Consider the following 19,596-nt stretch of genomic DNA (forward strand, 5'->3'; position numbering starts at 1 on the left):
AACTGCGGGGTGCCGGGTCACTCGCAAGTCAACTGCGTCAACCCCCAGTGCTGCTACATTTGCTCGGATCCTGGTCATTCGGCTCTCCTGTGCCCAGACCGCCCGGTGACGTCCGAGCTCATGATGTATGGCCACGGCATCGAGGGGCTTGGGTTCTTCCATCTCGAGGTCCCGGATCTCCCCCCGCCCACCCCCTCCCTTCAGGCGATCGTTACAGTGGTCGACGGGGTGGCATCCCCGGAGATGATCGAGGCTGAGCTCAACCACCTCTACCGTCGCCAGTGGGACTGGGCGGTCACTCCCACTGCTGGCCACATCTTCACCGTCATCTTCCCCGACACCATCAGTTACGGCTACGCCACTCGTAGTGGCTGGATCACCCTCGCCCTCAACCAGCTCGTCGTCGACATCACCGAGCCGGTCCTCGACGCCCCCTCGGTGGCTGTCCTGGACACCGCTTGGCTCATCGTGGGTGGCCTCCCTGACATCGCCCGGTCCGAGCTCGTCATCCGCAGATGTCCCGGATCCTGGGCAAGGTGGTGGTGGTCGACGAGCTCTCCCTCCGCAAGTGGGAAGAGGTCCGGGTCAAGGTCAAGTGTCTAGACTCCTCCAAGCTCCATGTCACCGTCCGTGTTTTCTTCAACGACCTGGGCTACGACCTCCGCATCGCCCCCGAGACTCCCAACCACGTCGGTCGTCCTCGCTTCACCGACGATGGGCCTCCTGGCGATAACCCGGGTGCTGGGAGGGACTATCACGCCAGGTACCCCCTTAGTCCCTCCCTCGGCAGCTACTTGTTCTTTCTCTGCTCTCGAGTCGATCCCTCTTGGGAACCTTGTGAAGATCGCGACTGACTCCGCGGTCATATTTAGGGGGGAGGTCGGCTCCCCCTTAGCCCATATCGAGGCCATTAGGGCCCGCGAGATCCTCGATGGTAGGCTGGCTGCAGCTAGAGCAGCCCTGCTCCTGCCCCCTGACTCGTTGCCCGAGTCAGTGGACCCGAGACCGCCTCCTCCTCGTCGGATCGGTGGAATCCCCCCCCCCTGTCCGTTACCGAGCTTCGGGGTCGTACCCGATCTCGGACGGCTGCTCTTCGCGCGCAAAGCGCATCTCGTGTCCTGGGGTCAAGCAGCCCCTCAATGGCTGCGGGATGCGTGCCCTCTTCTGGAACATCCGCGGTTTCGGCCATGATGGCCGCCACCGCCAACTCATCGAGTACATTCGTGACGAACACATTGACATTGTGGCCATCCAAGAGACCATGCGTACGGAGTTCTCCCTTACGGAGCTTGACCGCCTGAGCTCCCACCTTTTCGCCTGGCATTGGCTCCCGTCTAGTGGGACCGCGGGCCATTCTGGTGGCATCCTGTTAGGTGTGAAGGATGCCACATTCGAGGTGGGTAGTATGGACCAGGGCCAGTTCTTCGTTAGCATGGAGCTTTTCGAGCGCTCCCTGAACTTCAAGTGGGAGGTCATTATTGTCTACGTCCTGCCGATCACAGCCGATCCGCTTCCTTCCTCGAGGAGCTTCATCGGAAGGTGTCGACGGCATCGCTGCCTGTTGTCGTAGGGGGTGATTTTAACCTCCTTAGGTGCGCGGAGGACAAGAGCAATGCCAACGTCAACTTTGGCCTTATGCAAATGTTCAACGACTGCATTGCTGATCTTGGCCTCCGTGAGATCGACCGGGTTGGGGCCAGGTTCACTTGGACCAACCGTCAGGCTGCCCCGACCCAGTCCGTTCTGGACCGGGTCCTAGTTTCCCCGGAATGGGACCTCCGCTGCTCCCTCGTATCCCTCTGGGCCATCACCCGGATTGGATCTGACCACGTCCCCCTCCTTCTCTCTTCTGCTGATGAACGCCCCCCGGTTCCCCCCCGCTTCCGGTTTGAGACTTTTTGGCTGTCCCAACCTGGCTTCATTGACGCGGTCGGTGCCCGGTGGGTGGAGACTCGGGCTCTCTCCCTGTCCCCTGCTCGCCCTCCTTCTGCTGTACTCCTGGCACAGCTGCGCCAAACGGGGCCGACAGTTCATGAAAGGATGGGGCTCCAACCTGGGGTGCGACTTCCGTGAGCGTAAGAAGGCTCTTCTGTCCGCGATCCAAGCCCTGGATCTTCGGGCCGACGCGCACGGCCTCTCCCCCGAGGAGTGGCTTTCCCGCTACGACTTGGAGGACCAGCTTTCTATCATCTACACGGATGAAGAGGCTTACTGGCGGTTGCGCGGTGCTCAGAAATGGGTCCTGAAGGGTGACGCGAATACGGCTTACTTCCAAGCCATCGCGAATGTTCGTCGCAGGCGCAACACCATCCCCCTTCTTTGGGATGGCTCGGTTCTCCTGCAATCCCCGCGGGACATTAGGTCCCACGTCGACGGCTTCTATAGGTCCTTGTTCATCGCCGCTCCTCGGAGCGGCTTATCCCTTGCCCAGGACTGTTGGTCTGATCGCCATCTTGTCTCCACATCTGAGAACGCGGCCCTTACGGCCCCCTTCTCTGAGGACGAAGTCTGGGCGGCCATCAAGGGCATGAACCCATCCTCGGCCCCTAGCCCGGATGGTCTTCCAGTTAAGTTCTTCCAGAGCTTCTGGAATGTGATTAAGCCGGAGATCATGGCTATCTTTGACGAGTTCTACATCGGGTCCATCGATCTCGGACGCCTGAACTACAGGACGATCTCGCTCATCCCCAAGGTTCCTGGTGCTTCTGACATCCGCCAGTTCTGCCCTATCATGGTGATTAACGTGATCTTCCGGATTCTTGCTAAAGGGTACGCTAATAGGGTGACCCTGCTTGCCGACCGTATTACCCACCCCAACCAATCGACTTTCATCCAAGGCCGGTATATTCTAGATGGGGTGTTGGTCCTCCATGAAATCCTCCATGAAGTCCGCTCCAAGCACCTCAAAGCGGTCTTTCTGAAGATCGACTTCCATAAGGCCTATGACACTATTAGTTGGCCCTTCCTTCGGGAAGTTCTTCTGCGAAAAGGCTTCGATGACTGTTGGGTAACTCGGGTGATGCAGATGGTTTCATGTGGACGCACGGCCGTTAACATCAACGGGGAGATTGGTCCCTACTTCCCCACATTCTGTGGGGTGAGACAGGGCGACCCTTTTTCCCCGTTCTTGTTTAATATGGTGGTTGATGCTCTTGCGGCCATCCTGGACAAGGCCAAGGCTACTGGTCATATTCGTGGGATCACCCCTCACCTGACCGGTGGCACTGGCATCTCCCTGCTCCAGTACGCTGACGACACCATCATCATGGTCGAAGGCTCAGATGCGGACATCGCTAGCCTGAAATTCCTCCTCCTCTGCTTCCAGCAAATGTCTGGTCTCAAGATCAACTTCGACAAAAGCGATGTGATGGTGATGGGCTACTCTCCGGCTGAGGCCCTCGGCATTGCCAACCGCCTCAACTGCCGCCTGGGCTCCTTCCCAACGACATACTTGGGAACGCCCATTAGTGACTCCCGGCTCACTGTGGCGGACCTTCGCCCTACGGTCTCCAAGTTGCAAACGCGAATGGAGCCGTGGCAAGGTCGATGGCTCTTGAAGGCGGCCCGGACAATCCTCATCAACTCCTCGCTCTCTAGTCTCCTCATATTCCTTATGAGCTTCTACAGTCTCCACGAGACCCTCCATCACGAGATTGCTAAAATTCAATCTCGCTTCTATTGGGCGGGAGACAATAACAGGCAGAAGTATCATATGGTTAGTTGGCCCGACATCTGCAAGCCTCAGGACCAGGGAGGCCTTGGCATCATGTGCTCTAAGCGCATGAACATTTCCCTCCTTTCCCGCTGGCTCTGGCGCATCTCTCAGGGACATGGCGGTCTGTGGTTAGACATCATCCGGAACAAATACCTGCGTGGTCAACCCTTGGCCTTCTGCCAGCGGTCAGGAGGGTCCCAGTTCTGGCAGTCGGTCATCCAGCTGCTTCCCGTCCTCCGCATTGGGACCTCCATATCGGTTGGTTCCGGAGCCGCGACCTTGTTCTGGTTTGACCGCTGGGCTGGGGACGCCCCCTTCACTGCCCGCTTTCCCGACCTCTTCTCCATCGCTGTCACCCCTACATTCTCGGTTCAGTAGGCCCTTATTGACTTAGGGCGCCTCGCGTTCCGGAGGCCATTTGGGCCTCCGGAAGTGGCCGCCTGGCATGAGCTGCTTGATTGTATTGCGCTCCATGAACCGACTGTCGATGTTGGCCCGGATGAGGTTCGGTGGCACCTTGAGCCTTCGGGACAATTCTCCACCAAGTCCCTCTATGCGGCTATCGCCCCCTCCTCCGCCCCTCCCCCGCTTCAGGCAGTTTGGTCCATTCGACTGCCCCTTAAAATCTGGATCTTCATGTGGCAGTGGATCCGCGGTCGGCTTCCGTCAGGTGTTGAGGTCCGCAAGCGCAATGGCCCGGGCTCTGGCCTCTGCCCCCTCTGTGATTCCCCCGAAGACTCGAACCACATTTTCTTCTCCTGTGTGTCTGCGCAGTTCGTATGGAGCTGCTTTAGGGAGGCAATTGGCGGGAATTGGTGCCACTCCAACTTCCCCGACCTCTTCGCCGAACTACAGGCCTCCCCGCTTCCATCTCGCCACATTAGGTGGCTTGAGATTGGGGTTCTCGCGTGGACGCTTTGGACCATTCACAATAAACTTGTGATTCAGCGCTCCCCTCTCCGACGCTCTACTGACGCCCTCTACAAATTGTCTGGTTACTTGCAGCTCTGGCGGCCGCTTAGCCGCCCTCGGGACCGAGACGCCATCTCCGTCTTCATCGCCGACCTCCGCTCGATGGCCGTCCGTCTGTCGCCGCCCCCTCCGCCGCCTCCTCCTGAGCCTGATTAGTCGTGTGTTGCTATCCAGCTCCGGCTACGGCCTTGGCCCTGGCTGAGCTGTCTTTTTATGTTGTGTTGCGTTTTTGGGCTTGTTGAGCTGTGCCCTCACCAGAACCTCTGGACCTTATTTGTGCGACTTGGGTGTGTGTGTTGAACTGGTCTTGTATGTGCTCCTGGCGGTTTGCTTTATTTATAAAGCGGGGCGAAAGCCTTTTTCGGTAAAAAAAGCTCAGCCCATTAGTCCCCTTTGGCACATCCTTTGCAACATAACTCATAAAGTTTCATTTATATGTCGAGAACCTTGTGATTATAATCAATTAGCAATTCGGAACGCAGAAAACCTACATAGCAAGAGAAGATTTGTGTAAATTTGCCTAACTCTACACTACTAGCTTCTTTAGAATTTATTTTCCTCTTGTGTTTTAGCACGGTATAAACTCTAATTGGGAGAAGTATCACTGATCGAACCACTGAAATCTCTTTTTTGCGATATATGTCCCCCATGCTTCCCAAGATTTCAAAACATTTGTATCTCCGCTTTTCCAAACAGCATTATGCAAATGTGTTAAAGAGTCACTAAATCTATGATGAGATATTTCAATTTATAATGAATACGACAATCTGCAATTTGGCATAATCTGTACTAAACAAGCTTTTATGGGGACTTTTTCCTAATACCATTGTTACCATTTTGCATACATGAGTGTGCAAATTGCAAATAAGATGTTATAAAAACCATGAACCAAGCTAATGGAGTTTTGAGCATAGTTAGATACAACTAACTATAAATACAAATGTATGAATCAAGGAAACACAAACTCAGGAAGGACAATGCACATAAACCAAAAGGAACATAAAACAAAAAAACACTGCACGTTGAAAAAAATGTTTGCCCCATAGAGAAATAGGAGGAACTAAATAAAGCATGTTAGTTTGGAAATCAATGCCGAGCCTAATTGGGAGATATAAAGTTGGAAAAGAATGACTGTCCCATAGAGAAAAGAATGATTCAACATCAAGTTGTATAGTATCTCAAATTTGCACAGACAAGTTGGAAAAAAAATTGTTTGTTCAATTATTTCAAGTTAGTGCACCAAAAATAATAACTATTAGATTGTAAGACCACATCTAACGGTGTCAATTATACATGATAAGCTTATGTAGGAAGGAGTAGCACATCGTAAAGTCACCTATTCTCTTACATGCGAATAGAGAAGCTTACTGGCAACCTACATATGTCAACCAACATTGGTTCTTTTAAAAATGTGTTGTGCTAAATACACTACTTCTACTTCACTTCTGGTATTGTAACTAGGAGTTACCCATATCCAATACTTCCTAGCTAAACACCATTGACCTAGGACACTATTCGCGAATTCAAATAGGTACATATATAATACAATGGAAGTTGATGTAGCCCCAAGTTTGTTTCTGGTAATTATTAAAAAAATCCTTATGGACCAATATTTTCATTGAGATGTGCATGGAGGAATATTCCATAGTTAATGCATGAATAATATTGGATGGATTTGAGGATGGATGGTTGTTCTTGCTACTCCTAGGATTTGTGCTACTTAGCAGTTGTTGGGTCCCCGAGTGACTTCTTTGTTGTTTCTACAACAACATTAATTAGTTAAAACATCGTTGGACTAGAAACCTTGAACACTCACGGTTTGGTTACACATTAGAAACTAATTCTTAGTGGAACCAAAACATACCACTAATGAGCAACCCTTGCTCATTAGTAGTAACACAACATCCACTAATGTGCATTCCCTATTCGTCGGTGATACTACACCATGGAAATAAATAAATACATAGCTCATCGGCGACATCTAGTTAGCAGCACCACCCCATGCTCACACCTCGGCATCATCGACGCATCGCACCTACCTTAAGCTTCCACCCCTAGTGCTAGTGACCATGTGCTTATCAAACTCAATCTTGATGGCTCGAAGCTCCCTCACTTCTTATCATAATACATTCATCTATTGTACACAATGATCTCTATTTATATCTTGATTTATATAAAATTTCTCCAATATCCTTCATGTACCATGTAAAATTCATCCATCTAATGTTATTCATACATAATTCAATGAGTCTATAGGAATTGTATTAACTACCAAAAACACACTTGGAGGCTACATGCGATTTAAGTATCCACCTCCTTACTTTAGCCACGGGACTAAACCTGGTGCAACACTTTGGAATTCATAATTTTTTGAATGGGCCTCATGCCCACATGGTTCATCCAATGATGGTATGAAACTAACTAGCATCTATGAGTAACTATTCCTCTACATACTTAGGGAAACTTTGCACTAATTAAAAGGACATGTGTTGAGCTTGTTTTATAGGAATGCATTAGGCTTCTGCATGATGCGTGGAGAGACAAATTGATGCCAACTCTACCATCCAATCGCATGCAAGTGTGTTGATATGAGACATCCCCACTTTGCAACAAGAAAACCTAGTTCTTGCACATTATTTCATGACACATAGTTACATAGTTTCCACCATACTTTTAAATCATTAAAAAGGTTACAACATTAACCGTGCACTAGTAGAAAAAGGGTCAAATGTGAAGCACATTAGTGCCGGTTTGATTTTGAGCCGGCACTAATGTGTCCATTAGTGCCGGTTCCAACGGCTAGCTGGGCGGCGCTCATTAGTACCGGTTCGTGGCGAACCTTTAGTACCAGTTCGTGCCACGAACCGGTACTAAAGAGGTGGTGGCCTTTAGTACGGGTTGGTGGCTCCAACCGGTACTAAAGAACCCCCCCTTTAGTACGGGTTCGTGCCACCAACCGGTACTAAAGGGGTGCGCTGCCACCCGCCATGCACAATGTTTAGTCCCACCTCGCTAGTTGAGAGGAGCTCGCACCGGTTTATAAGCCCCGCTGCGGCTACCGTGTCGAGCTCCTCTCTAAGCAGGCCTTTGTTGGCCTGTGGGGCCTATTGGGCCATACGGGCCTGCATCCTGGCCCAACTAGAGGTTGGGTTTCTAGTCGTATGCAAGCTGTGCCGGCCCAGTAGGTGGGCTGTTTTTTCTTTATTTCAAAAAAAAATCAAAAGAAATCCTTTAATACCAGTTGGTGTTACCAACCGGTACTAAAGGGCTCCCCTCCCCCGGCGCTGGCTCGTGCCGCGTGGTAGCCCTTTAGCGTCGGTTCGTGCCGAACCGGTAGTAAAGGAGGGCCTTTAGTCTCCACTCTTTAGTGCCGGTTGTAGAACCGGCACTAAAGGCCCTTACGAGCCGGCGCTAAAGCCCGGTTCTGCACTAGTGGTGTATGCAACAAAAAAAGTTCCATGGATACCATAAATTCATATTCATTGGATCAAACCGTTAAAAACTGGTTTGCAACATACCCAGATAAACATACCAATGTATGAGGAAACGACAAAAATCCACTGTAACATGTAAAACATCCCTTTGCAACATACATCAAGAAATCGCTACTACTAACACGCTGACCATGTATACAACAAAAAAAACATGACTGCACTACATTGAAACGACCTATGCAACACCAATATTCTCAAACTTTCTAACGACCTATGTTCTTCAACACCTGAGACGTCGTCCTATTTGCATTGGTCTCACCGATGATGATTCGGTGCACTGGAGCCCTATTTCAAAGGATTTGGCGAGCTAGATCATCCACTCCCTGGCACCATCTTCTCTAGGCTGAACGACACCAAAAAGTCCCATGTCAAGCTCGAATCAAACTCTAGCATGGTAGCAAGCTCTCTAACTTCCATCCAAAGGAGAGTCTTATAAAGGACAAGAGTAAGGATGAGGCGATGGGGATGGACTCAATGGAGTAGAAGTTTAATTGCATATTGTTCCTCCTGGGCAAAAAAAGCTCTCCAACAGTTCCCATGAATGCCTAAAAAATTTATGGGAACCCATGTAATCTCTAAAACTTCTCCTCAATCTATGGGAAGATGGCCCTTCCTGTAAAAGTGCCACGTCAGCTAACCGCCACCAGAATCCACAACGTCGTTGCCCCGCCACCCCTGACTATCGTGCCGCCATCGTTGATCATCGCTACTGCGCTGCCCGCCTGCCTGGTGCTGCCACCCATCGCCATCCTCCGCCAGAGTTCGTCGTCACGATCGCACCACCACCAAAACCACCTTTAGGGAAAGGTTTTATGGGAACTGGCAAAAGACCTCGGCTGAGAACTTCCTCTAAATTGTATGGACACCCGTAAGAAACATATTATAGGATTTTTTTTACTGGAAATGTTGGAGCTAAGTGGGTTCTCATGATTAATGACAAACTAAGCAAGATTTTGATGTTTACACTAAATGTGATTAGGTACATGCTCCTATAAGCAATGTATTAACAAGGTTTAAAGAGCACATACAATGTTCTAAGGAGAAGGGGCTTCAAGCTTAGCAAAAAAATCCAAATCTTATGGTGATAATTAACCATATTTTGTGTTGGATACATTGTATCATGATGGAGTTTTGCCTTCAAAATGCTAGTGATAGAATTTCCTAATGCTCAGCTAGGATCCAATTCTGGAATCCAAACCATCCGTAAAAGATGCTTCCCCAGTTTTTCATGAAATTTAGACTTGTCGGTCATGATGTCAAGCCGCCAATTTAATTAAATGACAACTTAGGAGGAGGTCGGACCCTTTCTTTCATCAAAATGCATATTATCTCGCTTGACTTCCTTCTTGCTTCATGTTGGAATCTCCGGGATAAATCGTAGCTAGCAAGTAGTATCATTTTTGTGTGATGTGATTTAAATTCAACCAACGACTATTGACACCAACAATTAAATTAGTACATTACACAGGAATATCCTACTTAACGCTTAAGGAGCTGACTTTTTTGAGACAATCTCGCTTAGCTTTATTCAATCTCCAAAATGTTTACGAAAGGGAAGCTCCCCCGGTCGGCCTAACCAAACATGGCGACCAAAACCGAGTCCTAAAGCATGTCTAGCGAGAGTGTGAGCCTCGAAATTCGAGCTCCTAAACTCATGAACTATATTACAGCAAAAGAAATTCCTAGATCGGTCTTTTCTTTCATGTAGAATGGCTCCATACCCTGCTGCCGAGTTCACCTTGATGTCATTCACCACCATCTTGCTATCTGAAGCAATATTGAATCCGGTTCTCGTAAAGATCGTCAGCTAAAGATTTCCCTTCACGTACTCCCAATGCTTCCAGCGTGTTAGGATCAATTATGTGTTTGAAAATGACAGCTGAAGCCCCAAGAAATTTTCCTCTCTGATCCTGACAGACTGCCACCACAGCTCCAAAACTTCCTTCAACAGAGACCGCTGCATCAACATTAACCTTTGCAAGACCCTCCGGAGGTGCCAACCAAGCTGTTGGTCGTGCTTTGGGCATTTGTGGCTGCGTCGGAGTTTACCTTTCAACTATTTGTAGATCTCTGAGAAAAAAGTTGACAAAAGAATGCAAAAGGGCTTTAAAAAATATCTTCATGGATGGCTTTCCTCCTTGATCGCCAAATGGCCCATAAGGTCACCACCATTCGGGTGAACTTCTCGTGTGACAATGTCTCATGCATAGTAAATAACCAATTTTTTGCATCCATTATCAGATTATCAACGATAGCTTCCACAATTTCCTCTGAGCAGAGAGACCACACGCTCCTCGCCATAATGCAATCAATCAAAGCATGTTTCCAGTCATCTTGCACGGCACAGAAAGCACACACAGATGTGGTCGACATATTTCTGCGATGTAATACAGCTGCCGTTGGAGTGGTTTCATGGCAAAGTCTCCACAAGAAAACCTTGATTGTCGAAGGTATCTTGATCTTCTATAATGACATCAATGCTCTCTCTTCCATGACAGCGTTCGAATGTCCTCCAACCGGCTGTAACAATGCTTCATTCTGCAGCTTCATAGTGACAAAAAATTGTAAACAGGTTTAACTGAAAAAATGCCTCTGCCATCTTCTCCCCAAGCCCAGAAATCATCAACTCCCCTAGTACAAAGTGGGATTTTCAAAATATTATCAGTATCCATTGGCAGAAATACCGCTCACACCTTATCCTCACGCCAACTCGCCGACAAGATATCAATCAACTCCGAAACCCAAGTCGGCCTCTCCGTCACCAGAGATAACACCGGTTTCATCAATCCCGATCGAGGTATCCAATTATGCTCCCAAACCAATGTGCTTTCTCCTGTACCAATTCTTCATATTATTCCTCTAGCAAGGGCATCTCTCCCATCCCGAATACCCCTCCAAATCTGAGATGGGCTGTGTCCCAACTCAGCATCCAGGATATAAGTGCCCGGAAAATACTTAGCTTGTAAAATTCTCGCACTTAGCGTATTTGGAGCTTGAATGATACGCCATGCCTGTCTAGCAAGTAGGGATAAATTACATAACTCAATATCCCAAAATCCGAGCCCTCCCAAGTATTTGGGTCTTGTGCATACATCCCAAGAAATCCAGCAAGGCTTTCTCTTCCCCCTCTTGCTAACCCACCAAAATTGTCTGATCATAAATGTAATACTTTCGCAAATTCCTATTGGCAACCTGAAACAAGCCATAGAACAAACTGGAATTGCTTGAGCTACTGCCTTGATAAGCACTTCCTTCCCAGCATAAGATAACAACTTCTCCATCCATATTTTGATCTTCTCACATACCCTATCTGTCAAATACCTGAAGGTGCCATTCTTTGAATGTCACACATCAGTAGGCATCCCTAGGTACATGTCGCTTAACTGTTCATCATGCACCTGTAGAGAGTTTTTAATACCATCACGAGTTGCTTGAGGACATCCCTTACTGAAAAAAATAGAGGATTTGTCATTGTCCACTCTTTGTCCCGAAGCATTGCAATATATATTCAACAAGTTTGACACCAAAGCTACCCCTTCTACACTGGCCTTGAATAGCAGCAGGCTATCATCAGCAAAAAGCAAGTGCTTGACAACCGGAGCTGTCGGCACCACCTGAACTCAAAAGCTGACGACTGAGGAACGGATTTTAGTAGGCACGAAAGGCCCTCCGCTGCAATCAAAAATAGATAAGGGGAGATCGAGTCTCCCTGCCGAATACCTCTAGTGGGTTTAAATTGCTCCAATTGCTCTCCATCGAAAAGAACTGAAAATGAGACTAACTTGATCATATTCATAACCACATTTACCCATTGTTGTGCAAAGCCAAGCTTTACCATCATTGCCTGAAGATAGTCCCATTCAATCCTGTCATAGGCCTTCATCATATCAAGTTTTAAAGCACAATGGTTGTTATTCTTTGACTTGCTCCTCTTCATAAAGTGCAGACACTCATAAGCAGTAATAATGTTGTCAGCTATCAGTCTCCCTGGCACAAAGGTTGATTGTTCTTCTGAAATTATGTCTAGTAAAATCTGCTTCAACCTGTTTGCCAAAACCTTGGAGGCAATTTTGTACAAAACATTGCACAAACTAATGGGGCGGAATTGAGATAACAAAGATGGGATCATTACCTTTGGAATAAGTACCAGAAAAGTTTCATTGATACATTCTGCACTTTCCTCCCCTCTAACAATACGCAGAACACGCTTTGTCACCTCTTCACCACATACATCCCAGTGCCTCTAATAAAAATGCGCAGGAAAGTCATCTGGCCCAGGTGATTTAGTTGGGAACATCTGAAACAACGCTGTTTTCACCTCTTCCTCTATATAATCTGCACATAAACTTGCATTCGTCTCCCTGGTAACTTTCCTGGGTACATGGTTGAGCACTGCCTCCATATCATTCACACCCTCCGAGGTGTAAAGAGTTATAAAATTCCGTTACCATTGATTTAAGCTCCGCTGGATCACCAATCTGTATCCCTAAAGAATTCATCAGAGCCCTGATCATGTTCTTCTTCCTAAGGAGCTGACTAAAGTGTTGCTCGTAGGAAACACACACACCTCCTGATGTTATGGGCCGGCCCACTCTATGCATTTGAAAACTGAACCAAAAATAAACTGAACCGACCCAATTTTATGGTTTGTGGTTTCTATATGGTATGAACTTTTCTTACTGTTTTCAATTTCGGTTTTTATGGTATATACTGAAAAACCAAATGGTCAACCGAATAACGAAGTAATTTCTTTTATTTTTCGAGGCGAACAACCATACAAGTAGTCATTTTTCTTGTACATGATCCAGATTCCCTCCTAAGCACGTCCAATTTTCGTGTAACATAGTTATTTTTCTCTTAAAAAATACTAAGCACGTTCGTAACCATCAATGAATGGATCCATGCATGCAATATACTTATGTATACTTCTATATATTGTTTCTATAAAAAATTATGTGTTTTGAGTCATAAATTTGTAAATTATTACGGTCATTTTCAAATTCGCTTCAACTTTGGTTATTATGGTATACACCGAAATAATTTCGTATAAACCGAACCGTATCTTAATTTCATATTGTATTTACTGAAGTACTAATACCGTACAATCTACAAAAACGTATAAACCTAACCATGTAAAAGAATGCAGAGAGTCGGTTTTTGGGAAGATCCTGGTCCAGTTTTTTTTCTATTTTTTGCAGGTTTTTTACTAGTATTTTCTACTGGTTTTTTATTTTCAGTTTTTCCCTTTACTTTTTGTTTTTTTATTCATGGGCATTTTTTATTTTGAAAAAAATTAACTCTTGAATACTTGAAACATTTGTGAACTTTATAATATTCAAATATATTTATTAATTTTTCAATTTTTAAAAAGGTTTATTAACATATTTTAAATTTATAAGAATTATTAAAATTCACGTTAATTTTTAATTCATGATTTTCTATAAAACTAATCTATGTTTCTTGAAAAACCATTACCATTTTATAATATATGTAAAATTCAGATTTTATTTTTCCAAAAACGGCATTCTAAATAAAAGACCAACCGAATATGAAAAAATGGCTGAAAATCCAACTGTAAGAGAAAAACACCAACTTGCATGAAGAGAGTAAAGTGCTACATGGGCTTCGGCCTAGTGTGTGTTTTACCATCAATTTACCGCCTTAACCGCTGAATAGGGGAGCTCCTGTTGGATGCCCATTGCGTCGGCATTTCCTATACGGAGCCTTATGCGGCCGTTACTTCTTTTTTTCTGCAATCTGGCGCACCCCCGCCCACAATCGCACCCAGGAAGCTCACCTCTCCCGGTTTGAAGAAGCTTCCCAGACGTTTCTTTCCATTTTGAATTTTTTGGGGACCGGTTTTTGTTTGATTTTTTTTCTATCTACATTATTTTATTTTTATCTATTTTTCACAATGCACGCACTTTTTCAAATTTGGTGCACTTTTTTCGAAATCAGTGAACTTTTTTCAAATTTGCTATACTCTTTTAAAATTTTGATAAATAAATTTCAAAATCAATGAACATGTTTCAAATTCAATGGAATTTATTTCATAATAGAAGAACGTTTTAGAATTTGATGATCTTTGTTTAAATTCAATAGACTTCTAAAAAGATTGATAAACTTTTCAAAAAATTCTGAACTTTTTTTAAATTCAATGAGGATTTTTTTCAAATTCGTGACTTTATGAACTATTTTTCGAAATCCATGAATTTATTTGAATTCATGATTTTTTATACTATTTTTTTCCACAATCAATGATTAACCGGTCAACTGGTCAACCGCGACCGGTCTAACTTGATCGAGCGACCAGGGAAACTAGTCGGGTGCTTCCCTTCTTCTTGTGACGGCCCAAGAACGGGGACGCATGAGCGCCAGTGAATTCTTCGCGCGCGTAAGGTAGCTCCCCATTGCATTCAATAGCAGCACGACACACAGATAGCGTGGTTCACTATACATCGGGTTTACTATATAGCGAATGATCATTGTAGCAACCGGTTCGAACTTGTCGAACAAATTCTGAAAAAAGGTAAACATTTTTTGAAAGATTCATACAGTTTTCATGTTTGTGAACATTGTTTAGAAACAGGTACATTTTTTTAAACACATTGTTTTGAAAATGTTGAAGAATTTATGAAATGTAGAACATTTTTCTGCGAAATGCAAACATGACATGACATAAAGAAAACAAAATAACGATTGAACATTTTTCTTTTTTGAAATTTCCCGATTTTAAAAGGGAAAATGAGAAGAAAAAAAGAAACATAATAACAAAAAATGCCCAAAAGAAAACAGAAAACCTAGTAAATACCTAACAGAAAAAATAATATCATTCACCTTCTAGCACGAGAGAAGACTTTCGACCATGCACAGGACCTGTACTGTTGTGAGCAGGAAAAGGAGCGCCATGACATAAAGTGGATTGATGGCCTGCGCTGCTATATTTGCATGCGCTCGGATCTCTAGTGCAGGAGAATCTCTTTTCTCTTGCAAGCTCACCGACGCACGAGGCACGAGTGACCGTGGGAGTCAACAAAAACAGTAAGTTGCATGTGCACCATATGCCCTCCAGATCAAGATCGCCATAACTATACTTAACGACTCTACATGTCCTCGCCGAGTCATGATCCATATCATCAGATCGGATCGATGGAGATGGAGAAAGGCGCTGCGTACCTACCCATTTTAATTACCCAACCTGCAGTATAAGAGCAACTTCAAAGGACCGACCCATTTCGTCCGTCTGCATTCGTTTAGGTCGACGCGGACAAAAGTGGCGGCCCAAGGCGCCGACCCAAACCCAAATCACGTTCGTGTTGCGTCCGCGCTGACGCATTTGTGACGCAAATTTGCGCCTCAAATGTGTCGGCGCGGACGTTGAACGGACGCTTCATGCGCCTTTCCGCTGTCCGCCGTGTCCCCACATGGCATCCGTTCAACTACCCGCTGTCCACGCGGTCAGTTTCATTTATAACGACGGGCCCACGCGTCAGCGACGGCGCTCATCCTTTTTTAAACCGACCGTGCAGCGGGGCCGTTCTCATCCAAACTCGTCGTCCACATCTGCCATCCTTTGCTCCCTCGTCGCCGGCAAACTCTAGCCACCACAACCACAGCAGAGATGGGCCTCTTCTCCGGCGCCAGCAGCAGCAAGGCCAAGGGCAAGTCCCCCGCCACCCCTTTCCTCCCGCCTTCGCCGGCGCCGGCGCCTCGCCGGCAGAGGCAGCGCGCGAACGTGCCAGTGCACCAGGCGGAGTGGCACTGGCAGCACCGCCAGCCTCTGCCGTATCCCGACGTGACGCTGTCGCACGGCTGGCATCTGGATCCAAAGAGGATCCCAGTGCCGGCGGCGCCGCAGTCGGCTCGTGCTCACGCGGAGGAGGTGCGGCGCCGGCGGGCGATGCTGACGTCGAAGCAGCGCCGCGAGGCCGCCTACGCAACCGACTCACCCAACTGAGCGAGGTGGTTCGCCTTCGAGCACGAGGAGGCGAGGCGATGGGGCGTGCGCGAGGTCGACTGGAGGTTGCCGCCGCCGGCGCTCGTTATCCGTGAGGAGGACCAGGCGGCGAAGGACGCCTACCAGGCGGCACTTGCGCCGTCTTTCGGGAGAGCGAGGAGGACGAGCGGCGCAAGGCGAAGGCGGAAGAAGAGGCTCGGTACGAGGCGGCAATGGCGCAGGCCCTTGTCCTCTCCGCGGCGGGCGACAACGTGCTGCCGCCGGTGGCCCCGCCGTCCCCCATCAAGCCGGAGGCGGAGCCCGAGCCGTCCCCACGAGCGCTACTCCTGGACGGGAGTAGTGCGCCAAAGGGTACGCGCGCCGCTGGTTTGGATGGGAGCGACGCCGGCGCAGGAGCAGGCGTACCTCGAGCACTAGCGCAGCATCAGGGTGGCCGAGGAGCGCCGCGACGGCGAGTACCTCGAGATGCTCGAGCGCCACCTCAAGGAGGAGCGGCGCGAGGCCGAGGAGGAGGCGCGCCAGGCCGCACCTGCACAGGCGGCCGCACAACCCCCCGTGCCGGCACTGCCCGACATGACAGCGCTCTGGAACACGGCGTTCGCCTGGGCCGGGCCGGTGCCGACGCTCATCAACCTCACGGACCCCGAGGACGACGACGACGACACCTAGGGCAGCGCGCCGCCTCGTAATTTAGTCTGTTTTCTTTCTTTTTAAATGCAAATGTGGATGTGTGGACTCTCGCCGGCCTTCGTGGCCGGCTTTAATGTTTAATTAATGGTGTTTTTTTTAATATGCATGCGTTCATTTTTTTTTTTGGCGACGTCAAAATGGGTCTCAGGCCAGCGTTGAGCGTACGCGCTGACCCAAATGCGAAAGCAAACATTCGTGTCCGTCTGGCCGATCCAAACGAACAAAAAGCGGACAAAATCACCGTTCATTTGGGTCGACCCGTTGGAGTTGCTCTAATAACCCAGCTCCAGCTTTATTTTATCGCACGTTGCGAGGCCAGCAAAATATCAGTTGCACTTCATCACGAGCTCAAGCATGCGGAGCTCCATGGCCTGCAGGTCGCCAACCATGGCGCTGGCATTGGCAATGCTGCTCGTCTCTACCTTGTTCGTCTCCTCCCATGATTGGACGCATCCCGCTCCGTTTTATTCAAACACTAACCATAATTTCAGACTTTATTTCCGCTAGCAAACACCATTGACAATAAGACCAACAAGTACTACGTGGTAAAACAGAATGAGCTATGTCTAAAAGAAACTAGGCATCAGTTTAGCCAAGACAGAGCTAAGGACTGAACACGGACTGCCTGTCCCACACCCCACTGCCCACCAACCCGGAGGATTCACGCCATCAACGTGCGGCGCGTTCCTGGCGGAGGTCAGCTCCAGCTGCGAGCCAACAAGCGGCGGGATGCTCTGCTCGCTCCTGAAGTAGTCGCGGGGATCGATCTGCCCCTTGGCCATGGCGAGCCTCCGGAAGTTGGCCTTGGAGTAGTACTTCTCCCCCCACACCCTACCGGCCTCGAAGCTCGAGACGTCGCCGGCGCCCACCACGTTCTGCCCGAGGTCCAGGTCCCTGTAGTTCACGTACGCCTCCCGCGGGTTCTTGCTCACGTGCGGCTCCATGAACGCGTACATGTCCCTGATCCACCTCGTGTTTGCCGCGCCGTCGCCGCCCACGCCCCAGAAGTTCATGTACTGCACGTTGTACAGCACGCCGGCCCGGTGCGAGAAGGGCGTCGCCGACTCCGCCACGCCCGCGATGCTCCCGCCGTAGGGGTCCAGGATCATCAGCCCCGCGTCCCGCCTCGCCAGCCAGTCGGAGAAGATCCGCGCCCACACGTCCCTCGGGATGGCCCGCCGCACGTAGTCGGACGTCGACTTGCTCGGGGAGGAGTCCCTCGCGACGGTCCGGTTCAGGATGTCGTCCACGCTGGCTGCCTCGCCGATGTAGATGTAGGGCACCGACTGGATCCACGACATCTCCTTGCAGTGCGTCGGGTTCACTCCCAGCTCCGGGAACCGGCTGCCCATCACCGGCAGCAGCGCGTCGCGGGCGCCCAGGTACAGGGCCTGGAACCTCGCCTTGTCCCCCTGGACGACCACCCTCACCAGCAGGTCGTCGGGGAGAGCAGGGGCGACCTCCTGCCACTTGGCGAGGAGGTCCGCCGCGCCCTCCCGGGCCGTCTTCACGACGGTGAACACCGTCACCCTCGGCGGCACGGCCACCAGCCTCACCTTCCACGACAGCACGATCCCGAAGCTCCCGCCGCCGCCGCCGCGGATGGCCCAGAACACGTCGCGCCCCATGGCCTGCTTGTCCAGCAGCCGCCCCTCCGCGTCCACCATCACGGCGTTGATGACGTGGTCGGAGGCGAGGCCGTACTTGCGCAGCAGCATGCCGAAGCCGCCGCCGCTCAGGTGGCCCCCGACGCCCACCGTCGGGCAGAGGCCCCCCGGGAACGCGTGCCGGTCGGTCGCCCTCCCGATGGCGTGGTACAGCTCCCCGAGCGTGGCGCCGGACTCCACCCACGCCTCGGGCGGCTCCCGCACGGTGACGCGCACGGAGCGGAGGGCGGCGAGGTCCACGACGGCGAAGTCCTCCTGGCGCGCGGACCGGAACGAGAGGCCCTCGTAGTCGTGCCCGCCGCTGCGCACGCGGAGGCGCACGCCGTGCCGGCGGCCGCACACGACGGCGGCCTGGACGTGGGACGCGTTGGTCGCCGTGACGATGCAGAGCGGACGCACCACGGCCGGCCCGAGGAACCGCGGGTTCCGGACGGAGGACGCAAGGACCGACGCGAACGACGGCGAGCTGCGGGGAAAGAGAAGGTTGCCTGGGACGGACGCCGACATGCACCGGAGGAAGTCGTCGGCGGCAGCTTGGATAGGGATAGGAAGGGAAGCATGGGAGGTGACGAAGAATAGAGCAGAGACGAGCAGCATTGCCAGCGGCGCCATGGTTGGCGACCAGCAGGCCATGGAGCTCCGCATGCTTGGGCTCGTGATGAAAGGGCAACTGATATTCTGCTGGCCTCGCAACGCGCGGTTAAATAAAGTTGGAGCCGGGTTATTATACTACTACTACTACCTGTTGGGTAATTAAAAATGGTTAGGTAGTAGCGCCTCTCTCCATCTCCATGGATCCAATCTGATGATATCGATGGATCGTGACTCGGCGAGGACATGTAGAGTCATTAACTACTCCAGTTATGGCGATCTTGATCTGGATGGCATATAGGGTGCACATGCAGCTTAGGGCCTCTTTGATTTGTAGGATTTTGAAAACGTAGGAACAGGAAAAGTATAGGATTGGAGTGGCATACTCACTTGAATCCTATAGGATTAGCAATGAGTGTTTGATGGCACATGGAAAACAAAGGAATTGTAAAAAGAGATTGAAGTGGATGTTAGATTTTCTATGAAATGTAATATAAAAGATTTTATGAG

General features: G+C 49.5%; 1 protein-coding gene across 1 annotated transcript; it reads right to left on the minus strand.

The window, feature by feature from the left end:
• Nucleotides 1–17,304: 17,304 nt before the first annotated feature.
• LOC119353425 (berberine bridge enzyme-like 18) lies at nucleotides 17,305–19,195 on the minus strand. Its single transcript, XM_037620051.1, has one exon. The coding sequence runs from the start codon at nucleotides 19,138–19,140 to the stop codon at nucleotides 17,395–17,397; it is 1,746 nt and encodes a 581-aa protein (XP_037475948.1). The 5' UTR covers nucleotides 19,141–19,195; the 3' UTR covers nucleotides 17,305–17,394.
• Nucleotides 19,196–19,596: the final 401 nt, after the last annotated feature.

The sequence above is a fragment of the Triticum dicoccoides genome, chromosome 2A, assembly GCF_002162155.2.
Source record: "Triticum dicoccoides isolate Atlit2015 ecotype Zavitan chromosome 2A, WEW_v2.0, whole genome shotgun sequence".
NCBI lineage: Eukaryota > Viridiplantae > Streptophyta > Magnoliopsida > Poales > Poaceae > Triticum > Triticum dicoccoides.

Bases quoted from the DNA above. Each gene is read 5' to 3' on its own strand.
- LOC119353425 (XM_037620051.1), bottom strand. From the start codon at position 19,140: ATGCGGAGCTCCATGGCCTGCTGGTCGCCAACCATGGCGCCGCTGGCA.